This window comes from Chiloscyllium plagiosum, chromosome 7 (assembly GCF_004010195.1).
Source record: "Chiloscyllium plagiosum isolate BGI_BamShark_2017 chromosome 7, ASM401019v2, whole genome shotgun sequence".
Taxonomy (NCBI): Eukaryota; Metazoa; Chordata; class Chondrichthyes; order Orectolobiformes; family Hemiscylliidae; genus Chiloscyllium; species Chiloscyllium plagiosum.
In genome coordinates, this window is record NC_057716.1 from 19692769 (window position 1) to 19711266 (window position 18498).

Below are 18498 nucleotides of genomic sequence, written 5' to 3' on the forward strand. Positions count from 1 at the left end.
GGAGATTCTGCCTTCTTATTTAGTTCTTAAAAACTTCTTAAGAACCTCCTTTTCAGTCCTATCAATGTCACTGGTATCAACAATGAGATCCCTCCTGTCCAACTCCAACTTCCCCTCAGTGTTGGAGAAGATGCCCTTAACCCAGCATTGGGCAGGCATCACATTCTTTGGGACTCCCACTTATGGCTAATTATGGCTTACGCCTAATTATTCTATCCCCTATTTCCTCCCCCACTTAAATGGCTTCCTGTACCAAAGTGCCATGGTTAGTTTACTCATCTTTCCTGCAGTTCCATTGCCATCCTCACAGCTGGCCTCATAACTGTTGGACAACTGCAAGGGTCAAGGCTCCTCAGTTGCAACCCCACCCCTTGTCCTCATACCGACTTTACCCTCTTGACATGAATTTCAGACCAATTTTGAGTTATCTAGGCTGAAGGCTGTCTGACTGGTCTCAAGAGCAAAGTGTCCAGGTAACTTTCCGCTTCCCTGATGTGGCACAACATCTGCAGCTCAGCTTCCACCTCCTCACCTCAGATTGGAACTTCTTCGTTTTGCAACACTTGCTACAGACGTGTTCACATTGGTGTCCAGCAGTGTCCACATGCTGTAGCTGCAATACATCACCCATCCTACCTTCACCATTGTATTTGGTTTAATAAATAAATTAATTATTTTAGATTCCCTGCATTTTTACACTTTACTGTAATTATATTTTTGTTTCTATAAAATAAAACTCACCAGTATCAATTTGATTCGTAAGCAGCCATGATAAGGAAAGAGAGATGTGAGAAAGAAACCCACTGGGCACCTAAATACAAACTGAAGACCTTACCTGTATCTGAAAGACTAGAAACATTCACCAATCCTACTCAGCTATCAGCTTCTTCCCTTGTTCTTGCCTTGTGCTGTGAATTGTGAGGCTCTCTGGTTATGGTCTCACTGTAGATTGGCTCTCAATCCACACCTTTATCCTCTCCCACTTACCTCTTCACTCCTTGTCGTGAAACCTTAGTTAAAGCACCACTGCCCCTTTTTTGCACTGAATTCCCACAATTGGAACCAAATTTCCAACAGGATAGTGACTCACCCAGCCTTCACCTCACTCCTACACCCTGACTGTGCCCCCTCTTGACACTGCGGTAGAGGAATTCCCTTTCTTATATGGATCTGCTCAGAGACCTCTTTTAGCTACAGTGATCAGCACCTCATTTAGAGAAAGGAAATTCATGTGCTTGAATCTTACAGCCAGAATCAGGCAGGAATTACTTCCTTTAATTAGGCTGTTTTAAATTACTTACAAGGCTATTGTCAGTTGAATTCCCATTTTAAACCAAATTTCCAAGTGCAGTCTCATTCAGGTTTCATCTCACTCCACCAAAGTCTCCCACACTCTGACCTTTACTGATATACCTGCCACAGAGGAAGCGCAGTGAAGGTTCATCAGATTGATCCCTGTGGCCATGGAATTGGTATCTGAGGTGAAATGGAGCAGGCTGGAGTTTGGAAGAACCAAGGGGCCATGTCATAGGAACTTACAGAATTCCTAACATGTAAATGCAGGAAGGAAGTTTCCCAAGCTGTAGGTTCTACATCCAGGGGTGGACAATCTCAGAATATGAGGCAGACCATTTAGGACTGAGATGAGGAGATATTTCTTCATTTGAAGGGTAGTGAATCTGTAGATTTCTCTACCCCAGAGGATTGTGAAGGTTCAATCATTGAATTGAGCTCAATAGGTTTCAATATTTAAAGATATTGGGATATGGGGACAATGTGGAAAAATGTCTTAAGATGGTTAATTGATCATGATCTAGGATGGTAGAACAGGCTCAAGGACTTGAGTGGATTATTCCTGCTGCTGTGTTCCTACCGTTGACCACTCCAGTGCATTGCTGGATGGTGTCCCATGTTATATCATATGTAAAATTGAGGTCATCCCAATCTGTGCTTCCCATATCCTTTCTTGCACTAAGCCCTGTTCCCCTACCAATCCTCTGCTCACCAGCTCAACATTGGCTCCTGGCTAAGCAACTCGTTGATTTAAATATTCACACCCTTGCTTTTAAATGGCTTCACCCCTCTCTATCTCTGCAAAGCTACAATTCTTCTGGTATCTTGCACATTGTGTGTCCGAATTATTTTACCATTAGTAACTATGGTTTCAGCCAGCTTCATGTGTTCTACGTTCAGTAATTCCTTCCCAAACCTCTCCAACTCTCTACCTCTTCTTTTAATGACATCCCTTAAAACTTACCTTTTTACAAAAAGTTTTTGATCACCTGACCCTATAAGACAAATTGTTGTATTTTTGTTTCGTTGTGCTGTTGTGAAGTGGATTGGGGTGTTTTGTTATTTTAAAGGAGCTATATAATTGCGAGTTGTTGTTGTAACTGTTGGCCAAATTTTGAGGGATGTGTAGTGACATTCTAACATTTGCTATTCTTATTTCTGTTCCTGCTGTTCCTTGTTCTCTTAGTCATTGGCTATATTCACCAAGTCCTTCAGAACGCTCACTTTGCTATTTATTCTTAACAGGTCTGACCCAGCGACACCCTGGATACAAAGAGGTAAAAGGTTCTGCTGCTCACGGATAGTGGGATTAAGCCCCTCACTGCCACTGGGTTTTTAATTGATTCTTGGGTTATTGAAGACTGACCTCTATCATTTGTCTCGGGAGGCAGATTGAGGGCTTGATGACACTGAATGTGTTGAGCAGGTTATGAAGATAGAGAGGATAGTACAGGCCTCTTCCTGGTTCCTGTCACACCCAACCACAAATTGACTGAATCCCAACTCTGTGCTTGGCCCCACTGGGGTTTATCCCCACTTCCTCACTTCTGGCTCCGTCTCCCCTTCCCCCAGCCCCAAACCCTCTTAGTTACAGTCATAGAATCGCTACAATGCAGGTGTAGGCCACTTGGCCCATTGAGTCTGCATCATTCCTCCGAAGAGCATCCCACCCTGACCCACTCCCCCACCCTGTCCATGTAACTCCGAACTAACCATAGCTAATCCATCTAGCCAGCACGTCTAGAGCTCCATCTCTTCTTCTCGAGCTCCACCGTCTCCCCTAACAGCATCCCCTCTTCCCTAGCCATCCCCAATCCCTCTTCCCAACCTTTTTCTTCCCAGATTCTGACACCACCCACTCTGGTGTAACTCCATCAATGATCTCTAGCTCCTCCCCTAGGACCAGGCACGGCTCCCCCTGGTTTGGGCTATAGCTCCTCCCTATGCTGTATGGTCCACTTCATTTGGCTCTTGGCCCGGCAAATTCTTTATTGCAGCCCATCACACTCTGGGCTTAGCCCCAACCCCTATCTGGGCTTTAACCCATTCCTTGGGTCTTGAGCTCCTCCTTGACCGAGGAATGGTTAGTTGCCTGGGCAATAGGTCTCCACCCCCAGCACCTTTAAGCTTCAGCTCTCCCTCCTTCGGAAATAGCTCACACCCCCCCCACCTCCGATCTCTAGCTCTTCACCCCTCTCCCTGGCTGTAACCCCACTCTACTGAGTTCCTGTTCCAACCTTGCAACTATTCCTAAGCAAAGTTCCAAACTCATGCAGCGATCCGAGTCCTTTTCCTGACTCCATCCATTTCCTCTGCCCTTTGCTCTATTGTCATTTTATCTTTCTCACCTTGAAGTGCTCTCTCCTTGTCCCCACTTGCAGCCAATTACCTATTATCTCATCAGGATAGCTCCTGAGATCTTATCCGATATCCCTGCTTTATTCATTCATCCTAACTGGCCAGGAGCTGGTAAACACTGGGCTTGATGCTTGATCTGTTTTGTCATTTTTCATCTCCCGACGAGAGAGAGAGAGAGAGAGAGGGGAGAGAGAGAGAGAGAGAGAGAGCCTTGTTGTAACAAATCATGGGACTGTGGCCCTGTGACTGAGCAGTGAGGGGTTGATGTCTAGCTGTAAAGGTTCTGTACAGTGAGAAAGATAATGTCCAAGTGGAGAGCCTGGGAAAGAATCTGCTGCTGGTCCTGCTCAGCCTCTGACTCCAGTCTGGGGAATGTTTGGAATGGAGGGCAAGCTTCCTTTGAGGTAACTCCAGCCTGTCGGCTATCACCAAACAAGGATGTTTTTAAGAGGAACCGTTCTGCAGCAGAAGCGAATGGAGAGTTGTGCTGATTGTGTTAGATGAGGAAGGTTTGGGAATAGGCTCAAGTGGAATATAAGTGCTGCTGTGTAGACTGGTGGGGCCAAATGGTCTCTTTTGGAGCCGCAATTTCTGTGCAAATTTCATGTAAAATGTTCCCAGGGTGTGACCACAGGGAGGGAGCAGCAAAGGGGAGTCACAGTCTCAGAGAGACCAAGAATTAAGACAGTGTTCAAAATGACAACAATTATTAATTTGTATTTGAAACCTTCAGATTGAACCATTGTCATCTAATGCCTTGCTTGGGTTTTAACTCTGGAGGTTTGGTGAATTTTTGGCTGTGTATATTTTGAGTTATTAACCTTGTATTCAACAGTTGTTGAATGTCTACAGTATATACATTAGGTTATCCTGGCAGATTGGGGTATGTTGTTCTCAAGCAGCACCTGGACAGCAGGATGTGATGTGTTGTAAAGAGACAGGTCCCAATAGGGGTATTGTTTTAATTGTTTAATAACTGTGGGTCATTATCACTATTTTCAGTCTGGCAATAACTTCAGTCAGAGTCAGAGCTGGGGCAAACCCTTCCTTAACAACAGGCCCCTCCCACACTAGGAGTTGGGTAACCCACCTAAGATCAGGCCCCTCCCACATTAGGAACAGGGGTAACCACTTCCCTAACAATACACGTCTAGTATATTAGGAGGTGGGGTAATCCCCCTTTGACAACAGGTACCCTCCCCCCTGCCACTTGATGCTGGGTTAACTCTGTCCCTAACAACAGGCCCTTCACACATTAGAGGCTGGGGTAAAACCCCACCAACAGCAGGCTCCTCCCAAATTAGGAACAGGGATAACCCCTCCCACCACAGGCTCCTCCAACATTGGGAAATTGAGTCACCTCACCCTTAGCAGGCCCCTCCCACTTTGAACAGTGTAACCCTGCCCCTTACAGGCCCAACCCACAATAGGAGCTGAGATGACCACCCCAACAGGACCCTCCCACTTTGAGCTAAGGTAGCCCTCCCATATGAGCTGGGGTAACTGCACCCCTAACACCAGGCCCTTCCCTTACTGTAGGAACTGGAAGATCCTTCATTACAACAGCCTCCCCTCTCCCCTTCCCCTCCATTATGGGAGCCTGGGTAGTCTTGACGTATGTCTGCTTGGATGATGCGCTGAAATCTCTGGAACGGGCCTTGAATCCATGACCTTCTTTCCCAGAGAGAGTGCTGCCCACTGAGCCAAGCTGCAGGGGCAGGAAAGGTGGGGGTGTCACTGGCGATCATGTGATATTGACCAGGGAGGAGGTCAGTGGGCTGTTTTGAGGCCAATGTTTGTCACAGCAATGGGTGATTATTCACCGTATGTCCCAACACTGTCTCGATACGAACGCTGTTTTCTCTTTTTGCAGCTGACTGAGGTTGCTGAGTCGCCGAGAAGTCCGTTTGTCTGTGAGCCCCGTCTGTACCACACACTGCAGGCCCAAAAACCCAGCAGGCACAGGAGCCGCAGCAACAGCATTCCGATAGGGTGCAAGAACTACACCCAGGGCCACCAATGGGTACGCTGCATCAACACTAATCTCCATACAACAGCCACTACCTGTCCAATAGGTTGCCTCCTCCCCAAATCCACTGATCCTTATGATGACTTTTACCGTTGCAATGTTTCCCCTTGTCCCAAACCTGTAGCCCTCCCTGGACCTATCTGTGGGTTGAACAGTGTCAGTTGTGGCTCAGTGGGCACCACTCTCGTCTCTGAGACAGAAGGTTCTGGGTTCAAGTCCTGCTCTGGAGAATTGAGCACAAAAGTCAAGGTCGCAGCACTGAGGGAGTGCAGCGTTGTTGGAGATGTCATCTTTCAGACAGTCCGTTAAAAAGGGTGGCCGTGTCTGCCATCTCGGAATAGCTGACGCATTTTCCCTGGTGTCTTGGCCAACATTCCTGCCCTCAACCAACATCACTAGAGCAGAGTATTTGGCCGTTATTTCGCTGTCAGTGGGAGCCTGCTGTATGCTAATTGGCAGGTATACTTACGACATTACAACAGTAGCTGCGCTTCAAAATGTACTTCACTGCCGGTAAAGCACGTTAGAATGTCTTGAGGCCATGAAAGGTGCTAGCGAAATGTAAGCCTTTCATCACAAGAAATTGTAATGTTTTTATTTATTCCAGAGAAGTGGCCTACGATTTGGGACTGCGGCCTCTTATCTAAACCTGGAGAAACTGGGGGAAGGATCCTACTCCACGGTGTACAAGGGGATCAGCAGGTTAGTTGAAATATTCTCAGTCATCCTCCTTGTATCCATTTCACCTACCCCTCCAGGCTAGGTTCCCCAGCATTCCAAACCTTCCTCCAACTCCCTCTGCATAATTCACTCCAGTGAGTAATGGTAGAGATTGAGGGTGTGTTTTGTATGTCATAATTTACTTCAGTGAATAATTATCCAATGGGGCTATGATATGTATAATGTGGTGATGGTAGATTTATGATGAGCATGTGTATATTTACTGTAATTCACTGCAGTGAGGGTAGGTACAAAGTGAAGAAATGTTAGAAATACCATTACTCATTGCAGTGAGGGATGGTACAGTGTTCCTCCAAGAGAAGAAATGCACTAAGAAAAATCGAAACAGATGTTAACCGTCCTCTTGGTCTGTGCAGGATAAATGGCAATCTTGTTGCCTTGAAGGTGATTAAAATGCAAGAAGAAGAAGGTGTGCCTTTCACCGCAATCCGTGAGGGTAAGTTTAGAGTGAGGGTGTTTGATGTATATCATAATGCAATCCAGTAATGGATGCTACAGAATAAGTGTATAATTCAAAGTAGTGGATGCAGGCTGAGGGTGAGTTACACTTAACCATAATTATCTGCAGTGAGTGACTATACATTGTGAATGTTATATGTACCGTAATTCAATGTGGTTGGAGTGTGAACAGTGATGAGGGTGAGTTATATATACTATAATTGGTGTCATTGTGGGATTATGAAGTAAAAACAATGACTGCAGATGCTGGAAACCAGATTCTGGATTAGTGGTGATGGAAGAGCACAGCAGTTCAGGCAGCATCCAAGGAGCAGCGAAATCGACGTTTCGGGCAAAAGCCCTTCATCATTGTGGGATTATGCAGAGTAAGGGTGTATTATCTATACTGTAGTTAACAATACTAAGTGTGTTTCAGAGTGAGGACGTGTTATATGTACTGTAATGCACTCTAGTGAGGGGTAATACAGAGTGAAATTGTTATATGTACCGTAATTTAGTCCAGGGAGAAATAATTGGGAGTTAGGGTGTGTTACATATGCTGTGTCGTTACAATGAGGGGTAGTTCAGAGTGAAGGTATGCAATATATATTCAATACACAAGCCATATAAATCATTGCAGTGTATAGATACAGAATGAAGGTGTGTTATAATAACCTTTAATGTTTAGCAGAAGTGTTTGGGATAAAGTGAAAATCTGCATAATTCACTCCAGTGAGTAATGGTAGAGATTGAGGGTGTGTTTTGTATGTCATAATTTACTTCAGTGAATAATTATCCAATGGGGCTATGATATGTATAATGTGGTGATGGTAGATTTATGATGAGCATGTGTATATTTACTGTAATTCACTGCAGTGAGGGTAGGTACAAAGTGAAGAAATGTTAGAAATACCATTACTCATTGCAGTGAGGGATGGTACAGATTGGGGATATGTTATATATACCATAATTCATCCCATTGACGGTGGCTACAGAGCGACGGCGTATTTCATGTACTGTACATCATTGCAGCAGGGGATGGATCAGAGTGAAGGTCTGAAAGGTATATCATAAATCATAGTCGCAAGTGTAGGTACAGAGTGAGGATATGTTATGCATGATGTTATTCACTACAGTGGGGGATGGTACAATGATGGAGTGTTCTCACACAGTTAATCAGTGTAGTTGGTGGATCAATGTGAGTGAATGCTGCAGGGTAACAGGGCAGACTTGCTGTTATAAATGACCTTTACTCTATTCCCGAAAAACAATCTTGTCTCTGAATGCTTTTTCCATCATGTCTGCAGCCTCGCTACTGAAGGGTTTAAAACACAGCAATATTGTGCTTCTGCATGACATCATCCACACGCAGGAGACTCTGACCTTTGTTTTTGAATATGTGGTGAGTTTACAGCTGGTGTGTGTGTGTGTGCGCGCGCATAAACCAAACAGTTCTGCTGTGTGCTGATTCAACATCAGTTTATATTCAGAAGCAAACATGAAAGGGAAAGCAATTTTAATAGCAAAGAGACTGGAAAGAGTGGACTGTGTAAGCTAGTCATTAGTGAACAAAACTTAAAACTTATACGAAGTCTGTGGACAGAATTTGGAGTTTGATGCCCTGAGTTAACAACTTGTATAGCACCTTTAATATAGTAAAACTACACATGGCATTTCACATGAGTGTCATCAGACAAAATGTGACATCCAGCAATGTAAGGAAATGATAGGACAGGTTTCCAAAAGCTTGCTCCAGTGCCCTATGTTTTAAGAGATGTCTTAAAGGAGGAGAGGCAGATGAAAGGATCATGAGAGAATTCCAGAGCTCAGGCCCATGTGAGCTTAGGACATGACCACCGATGGAGGGGGAGAAATAGATTGAGGTTGTACAAGAGACAAGAGTTCTGGGGATGCAGAGACATGAGATTGGATTTCCACTGAAGCAGGAACATGGTGCCATCAAAGGGCGATTCACCCCTCGAGACTGTTTTGCCATTTAGTTGGATTGTGACTGGTCTTTGCTTCAGACCCAGTAGACATTGTCCCAGGAATGGCGCACAGTTTGTTGACTGTCATGTGGTTGCACATATGCAACAGTAACATGGTAACTGCCAGAACCACCATAGAATAACAGTTTGTACTCAGACACTAATGAAGGACTAGTGTGGATGTTCACAACACACAAGGAGAGAAAGAGTTTTGAGAGGATGAGGCACAGATGCCATGTGTCATGGAGATAGAGTGCTGTACCATGGAGCTGGGAGGGCAGAGAGGGGTGACTTGCGATCAAGGCGTGGATCAGATTTCCTTGGACGTGTTTGAAAAGGGACGGATGTGACTGCGGATCTTGTTTTGGGGGAAATGAAGATGTAGGGGGTGGGGTAGCAGGGAGAGGGTTTTGATATTTTGGTGCTCGCAGTTGAGAGCTGCCAATGTCTCAGAGGTGGTCAGCGGTATGCTGAGACTTGCAGACAACATTAAGGATCTTGAAATCTATTCAGCGGGAAGCAAGGGGCCACTGGAGATGGGAATGGCGGATGGAGTGTCTGTTGAGTAGGGGTAAGAAAGATGGGCAATGTCCTTTTGTGTGCGTGCGTGTGTCTGTGAGTGAAAGCTTTTGGGTGGCGGGACAGGCGTGGGCTCAAATCAGCACCAACATGGGTTTGAACGTGTGGGCATCTCCTGTCAGAGTGGGCAGCTCGAGGGAGCTGGGCACAGAAGCAGGTTAGTGGGATCCATAAGAAACCAGCCTCTCTCAAGCTGACAGACACATAGCGGACGGGCCGAATGGCCTGTTTCTGTGTTGTCCAGTTTGTGCCTATAGACTCCTGGGATGAAGAAGTTATTGTCCGGGGGAGAATTGGCCAGTTGGCCCTGTACGCTTTAGAGTTTAGAAGAATGTGAGGTGATCTTGGGGAACATCTAAGATCCTGAGGGTACTTGACAGAATGCATGCTGAAAGGAATTTTCCCTCTTGTGGGAGGACTGGAACTAAGGGATAGTTTCAAAATAAGAGGTCTCCTTATTGTGACAAATGAGGAGAAGGTAATTAGTTTATGGAACTCTCTTCCACAGAGAACAACGGAGATTGGGGGATTATGCAATGTTTTTGAGGCAAACGTAGAATCAAAGTTCTTGACTAACAAGGGAGCTAAATATTTTATGGTGTAGACAGGCCAATGGATTGAGGCCCAGTCAGACCAGCTATGGTGTTAGTGCATGGCAGAGTCAGCTTTAGGAGCTGAGTATTTTTCCCCTTTTCCTACTCATGTGCTTAAAGAAGAGAAGGAGGAAGGGATACTGAAGTAAATAGAAAATTGCCCTCAGAGAGGTTAGGATTAAGAATAACAACAAGCAATCTAACCAAGAAAGGTATCACACTGCTACTCAGTGTTACTTACAGCTCATTCCAGTTTCTTCCTCCTTCTAGCAAACTGACCTCGCACAGTACATGACCCAGCACCCAGGAGGCCTGCACACACACAATGTCAAGGTAGGTTGTGGTTCAAGGTGCAGAGTTTCCCTCTCCCATTAACTAAGGCTGGCAATAGTGAGTGAGGGTGAGGACGTGATCCTCCATTCAACCATGAGTCCCGAGTTGATCCAGTAAAATACAGGTGCTGGATTAACCTGACAATAACGTACCTTAACTGCACATCTTACTGTGTTTCACTCACACTCCGAATGTCACTGCCCTTCCCTGAAGGTGCTCACACAAACTGGAGTGAAACTCCATTGCAATTGGTCACTCCATGGTTCCATTAGTAGTGGTCACTCCATGGTTCCCCTGGTGATGGTCACTTGTTAGCATCATCAGCTTACACTTCTTCCAAGGCCTATACAGGCAGTTCTTCCAAAATGCCTTAGTTGTGTTCCTGTGTGACCCGGTAGTGTACAGAAAGCACACAACATAAACAGCACCTAAAGTGTTGGCAATCCAACCGCGTTATAGCCAACACACGCTTTAGAAACAGCGTTCCCTGTTCACCCAATCGCATTGCAATGATTTGTGTTAACGAAAGACGCATTAGAGCAGAACTGATTGTACATCCTGCTTCCAAACACATTCTAGTGACATCAGTTTATTCTGACTGATTCTGTATCAATAAACTATTTTTTTGCTATCTTCTTTCCTCACGTGAGTATCATTTATTTTCAACTGGCCCTGAAACCATTCTGTAGTTTTAGCCATTCCATCAGCTACTTTTTTTTTGTAGGTTCAGTATCAGTTTCCCTCAGCTTGTTTGGCAGTGCCCAGAACTGACCACAGTTAGCCGAGGTGTGATCAACCCAAAGCTGGATACAACTGAAGTGTATTTGTTTCCCTTTGTATTCCTGTCCCTTTGGAAAAAGATCAACATTCCATTAGCCTTTATGATCAAATCCTGACAATGATTCAAATAAACAGGACACGTAGTGGAACCTGTTCTTGTTCCTATGGTGACCATTCCTCATGTCACCCTGCTGGGCCAGGCTCAGCCCCGAGAGCCCTGTTAGTGCACTGTTTCCTGAATAACAAACAGGCAGCTTTCTTCCCTTCCAGCTCTTTCTCTTTCAACTCCTGCGAGGCCTAGCATACATTCATCACTGCCACATCCTTCACCGTGACCTGAAACCACAGAACCTGCTCATCAGCTGTGTTGGAGAGCTCAAGCTGGCGGACTTCGGTCAGTCCATTATATGTGAGTGTGTGTGTGTGTGAGAGAGAGTGTGCGAGGGTCTGTGACTGAGTGCATGGGAGAAGGCGTTGAGTGTTACAATGTGTGTGTGTTCACCTCTCTGCCTGCATGTGCGTTATGTGCATGCTTGGGTTTCGTCTGTATGTGTGTGTGTGTATGTTTCTCTCTGCCTGTGTATCTCTCTCTCTGCCTGTACGTACCTGAGTGTGCCTCTCTATCTCTGCCTGTATGCATCCATGTGCGTGCCTCTCTCTCTCTCTCTGTCTGCCTGGATGTACCCATGTGCATGCCTCTTTCTCTGCCCGTATGTACCTGTGTGCGTGCGCCTCTCTGCCTGTATGCAGTGTGTGTGTGTGTGTGTGTATATGTTTCTGATCGACACCTTTCACTGGGAGAGGTGATGAAGAGTTCTCTGCAATAACTGTACAGACTCTGTGGCCTCAGTTTACCCTGCGCGAACAAATCCATTTTTTTGGCCCTTCAATCCTCTGGTGGGCATTTTCGTTGTACACCCTAGCGTGCCTGAAACAGATGGCTTCAGCCATTCTATCGGCTCCCTTGTCTCAGAACCAGTTTCTCACAGTCAGTTCTTTCTCTGTTCTGACCAACAGGACTGGCAAGAGCGAAGTCTGTGCCCAGTCAGACCTACTCCTCCCAGGTGGTGACATTGTGGTACCGGCCTCCGGACGTCCTCCTTGGGGCGACCGATTACTCCACAGCCCTGGACATCTGGTGAGGACTCTTCACATCCTTTCCAATGAAAACCTGTGGTGACTCCGGGATACATTCAGGAATATTTGCTCCCTGAGCTGGGTGGTGGCGGGGGCCTTGGAGGTGGAGTCTAGGATTAGCAGCTCACTGACAGTTTAGGAATGGGAGGAGACCATTCATCCCCTGGATAGCCTGCCCCAATATTCCATTAGATCTTATCTAACTTAACTCCATCATCCTTTAAACTCTTAACCAACAAACATCCAGCAGCCTCAGTGTTGAAACTTTCAGTTGCCCTGCGGTCCCTATGATGTTTGGGGGCGGGGGGAGGGGTGAGGTATGTAGTTCCCTTTCTCCCCTGTCCTTTCGTGTGAAGGTATGCTTCCTGACTTTGACCCTGTATGAACAAAGTCTAATTGCCCAGACTTGTGATCCCAAACCCCATCTGCATCCACAGATCCACCCCCCCCCCCCCCCCCCATCTAACTCTCCAGTTGAGGGTAGGTATTCTCCTGTTGTCAATGTGGATAGCACTTGCTAGCAGCATGCTGAGCCAAGAGGCACAGGGTAACAACTGGGGTAATGGGGAGCTGGGCTATTCTTCCACCTCCAAGGTATCGAATTCAGTTCTCAGGCCTGGTTGAGAGGAACTAACTAACTGCTTTCTTGTTTCATTTTGTGATGCAAATACCAATGTCAAAGGTAACAAAATGCAGAAACATGAAGGAGCTGGTAAGGCCTTCAAGCTAATTCTGCCATTTGATAAGAGTTGTGTTCTCAATACCACTTCTCTGCCTTGATGATATTCCAGACCCAGCCTCTAGAGCTGTCTGGAGAGGAGTGTTCCATAGCCTAAACAACCCTCTGAGAGAGAAAAAAAAATTTCATTCCATCTCATTTTTAACCTGTATTCAGTACCTGTCGTTTCTCCCACAAGGGAAACCACCTTCCCAATGTCCACCCTATCATGTCCCTGCACGATCTTTCCTTGTAGAGTTGGCCTCATTTTGCAGAGTTGGATCCTTGACTTTAAAGAGCTCATGTTGCACAATCCAACATGCCTGCTCAATCAATGATTCATCATATTCTTTATATTAGGATTCTTAGTGAGTTCACTATTCACTATAAGACTCAGGTACAAAGTGTTACCATGCCAACCTCACACAGCAAATAACTCTAAATGCTTTACTGTGAATACTTATACCAATTCTAGTTTTCAATGCTGACATTCCATATCTATTATCATTAATTTACAATGCATTAAAAGAAATGCAATACAGACTTTAGAAAAAGTGGAGCCAAAAAGATGTACTCATGCTTGTCAATCTCTCCCAGTGATACTGTTACCATGGTTACACAATCCACCTGAATGCTTTATCACCACAAAACGGTGTCTTGGTGTCCTAAACGCTTGAATGAATGGGGTCTCTAGTTCTTCAGCATTTCATATTCTAACAAGCCTTTCTTGAGCAGAACTGGAAGCTGTAGGAACCCATCTTACATCAAACCAACTAACTATCACCACTATCCCACACACCCCCACCCCGACCCACCTATCTCAGTGAGATTGCATAGGGATTGCATGCCCATAGTCCCACACATTCACCGGTGAGAATACTGATGTGTAGATCTCATTTGTGCCTTGCTTTTGCCAAATTTCCTGGAACAAGTTGGATGTGTGACTGTTTCCTGCCTTGTAGTGTTGACGATGGCGAGTAATTGTGTCCTTCCTTGGCAGGGGAGCAGGTTGTATATTCATTGAGATGGTGGAAGGCTGTCCAGCTTTTCCTGGTGTGTCTGATATCATGGAGCAGCTCCAGAGAATCTGGGCAGTAAGTGACTTTGGATATTGTGTTAACCCGGGAAGACACCATCACTGGGGTTTGAACTCCATTCAGGCTAAGGGAGGGAGTGAATCTCCAAACATTGAAACGAGATGAAGGGCCTTGGTTTGAACTTGGCCGAGAGCAGGAGAGTGACTCCTTCTTATTTCCCACAATTCCTTTCAGGTCACAACGAGGCAGGGCAGCAGCGGTCTTAGAGTTCAGAGACTGTAGTGACACGTAATGTCACTTGACCTTGGTTTGCATTTGCACAGATTGGCACAGGCCTATTTCCAGAAATAAATCTGGAAAATAGGATTCCCGTCCGTCTGAAACTCGGTGGGGTCAGTGGGATCTGAGACCCTCTCTTTTGTCCATGACTATGGAGTTCAAAGTACAGAGAGTGAGGTCCCCATTGTCGATGATGAGTCTGAACTGTGCTGGAACTAGATGCACCAATGTAAAGGCTTTGAGAGGGCAGTGTGTGGTCAACATTCCAATCTGACTGGGGAATCTCTGTTTCCAGGTATTGGGACTTCCCACAGAAGAGAGTTGGCCCGGAGTCACAGCACTCCCGAACTATCGCACAGGTAAACCTTTTAAAAATCAATCATCCATGTGGAAAGATCTGTCATGAAGGGGTCAGTCTGAGTGAGATATTGGGGTTCAGTCTGTGATATGTTGGAATGCAACCTCACTGATACATTGGGGTTCAGTCTGGGTCATATATTAATAAACTGTCTGTAATGTGTTGCGCTTCAGAATGGGTGAGATATTTGGGTTCAGTCTGAATGATATACTGGGATTCATTTTGGGGTTCAGTCTGAGTGATATTGGGGTTCAGTTTGCAACATCTGTGGTTAGGTCTAAGTGATGTATTGGGCATTCAGTCTGTGTTATATAATTGGGATCAGTCTGTGCTACATGAGTTTTCAATGGGGGTGAAATGTTGGGAATCGTTCTGAGTGATGTTCCTTGTTGGGGTTCAGTTTTGAGCTGATCTATCAGGCTCACCTACAGTAATATATTTGGGTCTGGCTGGGGTGGTGGGTGTAAGTACGTGTTTACTTTTGTGTGTGTTGGTGCTTGTGTGCATTCTGTAAGGGTTGGTATGTGAGAGTCGATGTGTGGGTATATAGTGGGAAAGTTTCTGCTAGATTATTTGGGGTATTCTATGTGGGCTATATGTTTACTTCTGTATGTGTGTGCTGGGCTGGAAAGAGTTATATGAATTGGTTTGTGTGTAGGCATGGGTGGATATACTGATGATGCCATTAGATCAGTCCTGAAATGTGCTTCCTCCTTTATTCTTCGCAGAGCACTTTATACTTCACCCACCTCAGAAGCTGGGCCAGGTTTGGAAAAGGTGAGTGCAGTTTTGGATGATTCTACACCAGGGAGCTGCCGTCTGGGATCGGTGACACTGGCACGTTGAGTGAAGAAGCTGTCTCTCCATGTTCCTATTCCTTTCCTGACTGGTTCTCATTTTTCAGATCTTAGCTGTTCCTGAGTTTGAAAAAGTGCCACTGAAATATGTGTGGAGTATATCACCAGCTTAATCCAATCCCCTAAAATCTCACCTTGCCCCTCTTTTCTCTTGCCCCTGTTTCTTTCTGACTCACTCACCCCTCATTTGTTTCCTTCTCTTTTTCTTCCTGTTTATCCCTCCCCCTCTTGCAGATACTTTTCCTATTTTGCCTGTGGTGTTAGGGGGAGCTAGTCTCTGTCTCAAGAGACAAGATGCCTGAGAGATCCAATTGAAGATCAGTATTAGTGACCAATAGAACCATTGATTGCTCATCTCTGAACCGTCAATAAGTGATGGAAAGAGTTGTCAGTGATGTCCAATATCTGTGGCAAGTGAACAAAAGCTGCAAAACTCAGCACTCACTCGTTTAATGGAATCATAGAATCTCTCAAGCATGGAAGCAGACCATTCAGCCTATCAAGTCCACACCGACCCTCCGAAGAGCATCTCACCCAGATCCAACCCCTACCCTATCCTTGTAACCTTGCATTTCCCACGGCCAATCCACCTAACCTACATATCTTTGGACTGTGGGGGTAAACCCACGCAGACACGGGGATAATGTGCAAACTCCACACATAGAATTGCCCTAAGCTGGAATCGAACCCGGGTCCCTGGTGCTGTGAGGTAGTAGTGCTAGCCACCGTGCCACCCCATTTCTGACTGGCATCAATGTGAACATTGTTGATGATTCTGACAAAGAACCCACAAGTTCCCGTTATTCACCTGTGAGCTGCAACCAGCTGTGAGATCACCCTAGTCTCTTGAGCAGATCCCTGGAAGGATTGAAACTCCCAGAGGTCAAAGTTGGTGAAGTCTTTGACTCCACTGGGATCAGTCGGCAGTTCTTGTTCCAGCAGGCTGCACATGTCTGACACTTATCGTCACGACTTCCAACAAATTGAAGACACTCCTCTTTTGGCTACAGACACACTGTATTGGGTATCGTCTCCTGCAAGCTGCATTCCTTTGTTCACCTCGTCTCTTCTGAAGAGATTCTGGTCTGTGAGCAGGCATCTGCTGCTTTTGCTGCTGGTCTGCTCATTCTCATCTGAGGACCCATACAAAGCACTCTAAGTAGCATGTGTGTGGATCTGAGAATGCATAGATCGCAACACATTTGAGTGAAATTTTCAATTTCACTGCCAAACCCCAACATACAATCAAATCAGTGCAGTTACCCACATTTCTCCTCCCTCGATTTGTGTCCCTCTGTCTCTCTGTCGCTCTCCGTCTGTCTCTTAATCTTGCTCTCTATGTTCTTCCTCTATTTCAAATACACCTTTGTTTCTCTCTGGCTGTGTCTTTCTGATTGTTTTATCTCTGTTTATTTGTCTAATGAAGACCTGAACTTTTGAATTCCTCCTCTGGATCTCTCCACCTGTCTTCCCAATTTTTGAAGTTTTTCCTTCAAACCAGCTTCCTTAATTTGACCTCCTAATCTCTTCGTGCAGTTCGGGGCCAGGTTTTATCTGCTGATGATCCTGGGAAGTGCTGTGAAACACTTTACCATGTTAGAAGAGGCTCTATAGAAATGCACGTTGTTGGTTTTGGAGTGTGCTGGTGGTGTTTTTGCTGCAGTGTTGCCTTCTGTCTCACGTAATGGTCCTTTCCTTCCCTTTGCTCAGATTAGGCCTGGTCCCTCAGGCGGAGTCTCTAACATCGCAGCTCCTCCAGTGCTACCCACGGGACAGGAGCTCTGCCGAGGATGCCCTGGCACATGAATACTTCAGCAGCCTACCCCCTGCTTTGTTCCAGCTCCCCGACAGTATGTATACCTTCCTTCCTGTCACACCCCGACGTTGGCTCTGCCTCACCAGCAGTTCAATAAATTATTGGGATTGGGTCAGCGACTGTCAAGGAGAGTGGCATCAATGGGAATGTAAGCAACAAGGAGAATTGTCAATCAAACACTCAACAGCTAAAAAAGAAAATCATGACGCGTAATCATAAAGAGAAGGAATTGTAGAACATTAATACATTCAGAATGAGAGGATCATAATTAAACTTTGAGTAAACTATAACATAATGTGACTAAATACTCCCCGAACTGGTAAATACTGACAGACTGGGAATGACTGAGTCAACGTCTGGGTGGGTTACAGGGTTATGGATTTTATGTTATTTTCCAGTCCATTCAGTGATACTGTGTGATAGAATCCATGCCAGTTCTGATTTATACTTTTCATAGGAGCTTTTGTTGCCATCCCTCCTGTAGAGGTTGTAATAAGGTCAGCCAGGTGGACTTCGTAGACTCTGAGCTCCCTGATTGGCGCTGTTAATCTGGGTTCAATCAAGAAGTCCTGGCTGACAGATGACTGAGCTTGGGGAACGTCACTTGAGTGAAGGTAATTGCACAGCCTCACTCAGGACATATCCTGGACAGTGGGACACTAGGTCAGCCCACAGCAAAGTGTCAAATCAGTGTCAAACCTTGGTCAAATGGTGAACATTTTCTTCAGGATCCAAGCTATTATAGTTGCTGCCGATATATGGACTTGAGACAGCAAGAGTCCCACTGGACCTAAATTGATTCAGAGAACTAATCGCCTGTATCCAGGAGAGTGCACATCTTGGAAAGTCCATCGACATCTGGTTTGGAACAGTTAAAATACTCAGCAACATCCAAATAAACGTCTGGTTAATTGGTCACCGAGTTCTAATGGACCTCTACACCGGCGGGACTGTTTTAGTGATCGCAGAACCAATCTTTTAACAAAATTCACTTTGCACACTTAAGTTTGCACAAGGTCTTGGCTGGACTGAGAATGTTTATGAAGAGAATGTTTTTTTTTTATAGTTATTTTCATTAGAAATTTAACATTTTTACAAGTTTACAAAAATAAACAAAACTCTCAGATATAAACATTGATATACAATTAGCTCAAATATACAATA

At 45.4% G+C, this 18498-nt stretch overlaps 1 protein-coding gene across 6 annotated transcripts in view; it reads left to right on the top strand.

Moving 5' to 3' along the window:
• Positions 1-18498, top strand: part of cdk15 (cyclin-dependent kinase 15) — a 33787-nt gene that overhangs the window by 3400 nt on the left and 11889 nt on the right. For 4 of the 6 annotated variants that reach the window (XM_043693182.1, XM_043693178.1, XM_043693179.1 and 1 more), the window contains exons 2-13: positions 2539-2570; positions 5525-5674; positions 6288-6382; positions 6778-6857; positions 8167-8261; positions 10290-10352; positions 11403-11526; positions 12150-12270; positions 13988-14081; positions 14599-14662; positions 15390-15438; positions 17229-17368. In XM_043693182.1, coding sequence (XP_043549117.1) covers positions 2539-2570; positions 5525-5674; positions 6288-6382; positions 6778-6857; positions 8167-8261; positions 10290-10352; positions 11403-11526; positions 12150-12270; positions 13988-14081; positions 14599-14662; positions 15390-15438; positions 17229-17368 — 1107 coding nt within the window. The remainder of the gene's footprint in view (positions 1-2538; positions 2571-5524; positions 5675-6287; positions 6383-6777; positions 6858-8166; positions 8262-10289; positions 10353-11402; positions 11527-12149; positions 12271-13987; positions 14082-14598; positions 14663-15389; positions 15439-17228; positions 17369-18498) is intronic. The other 2 variants (XM_043693183.1, XM_043693181.1) reach the window with 1 other exon arrangement.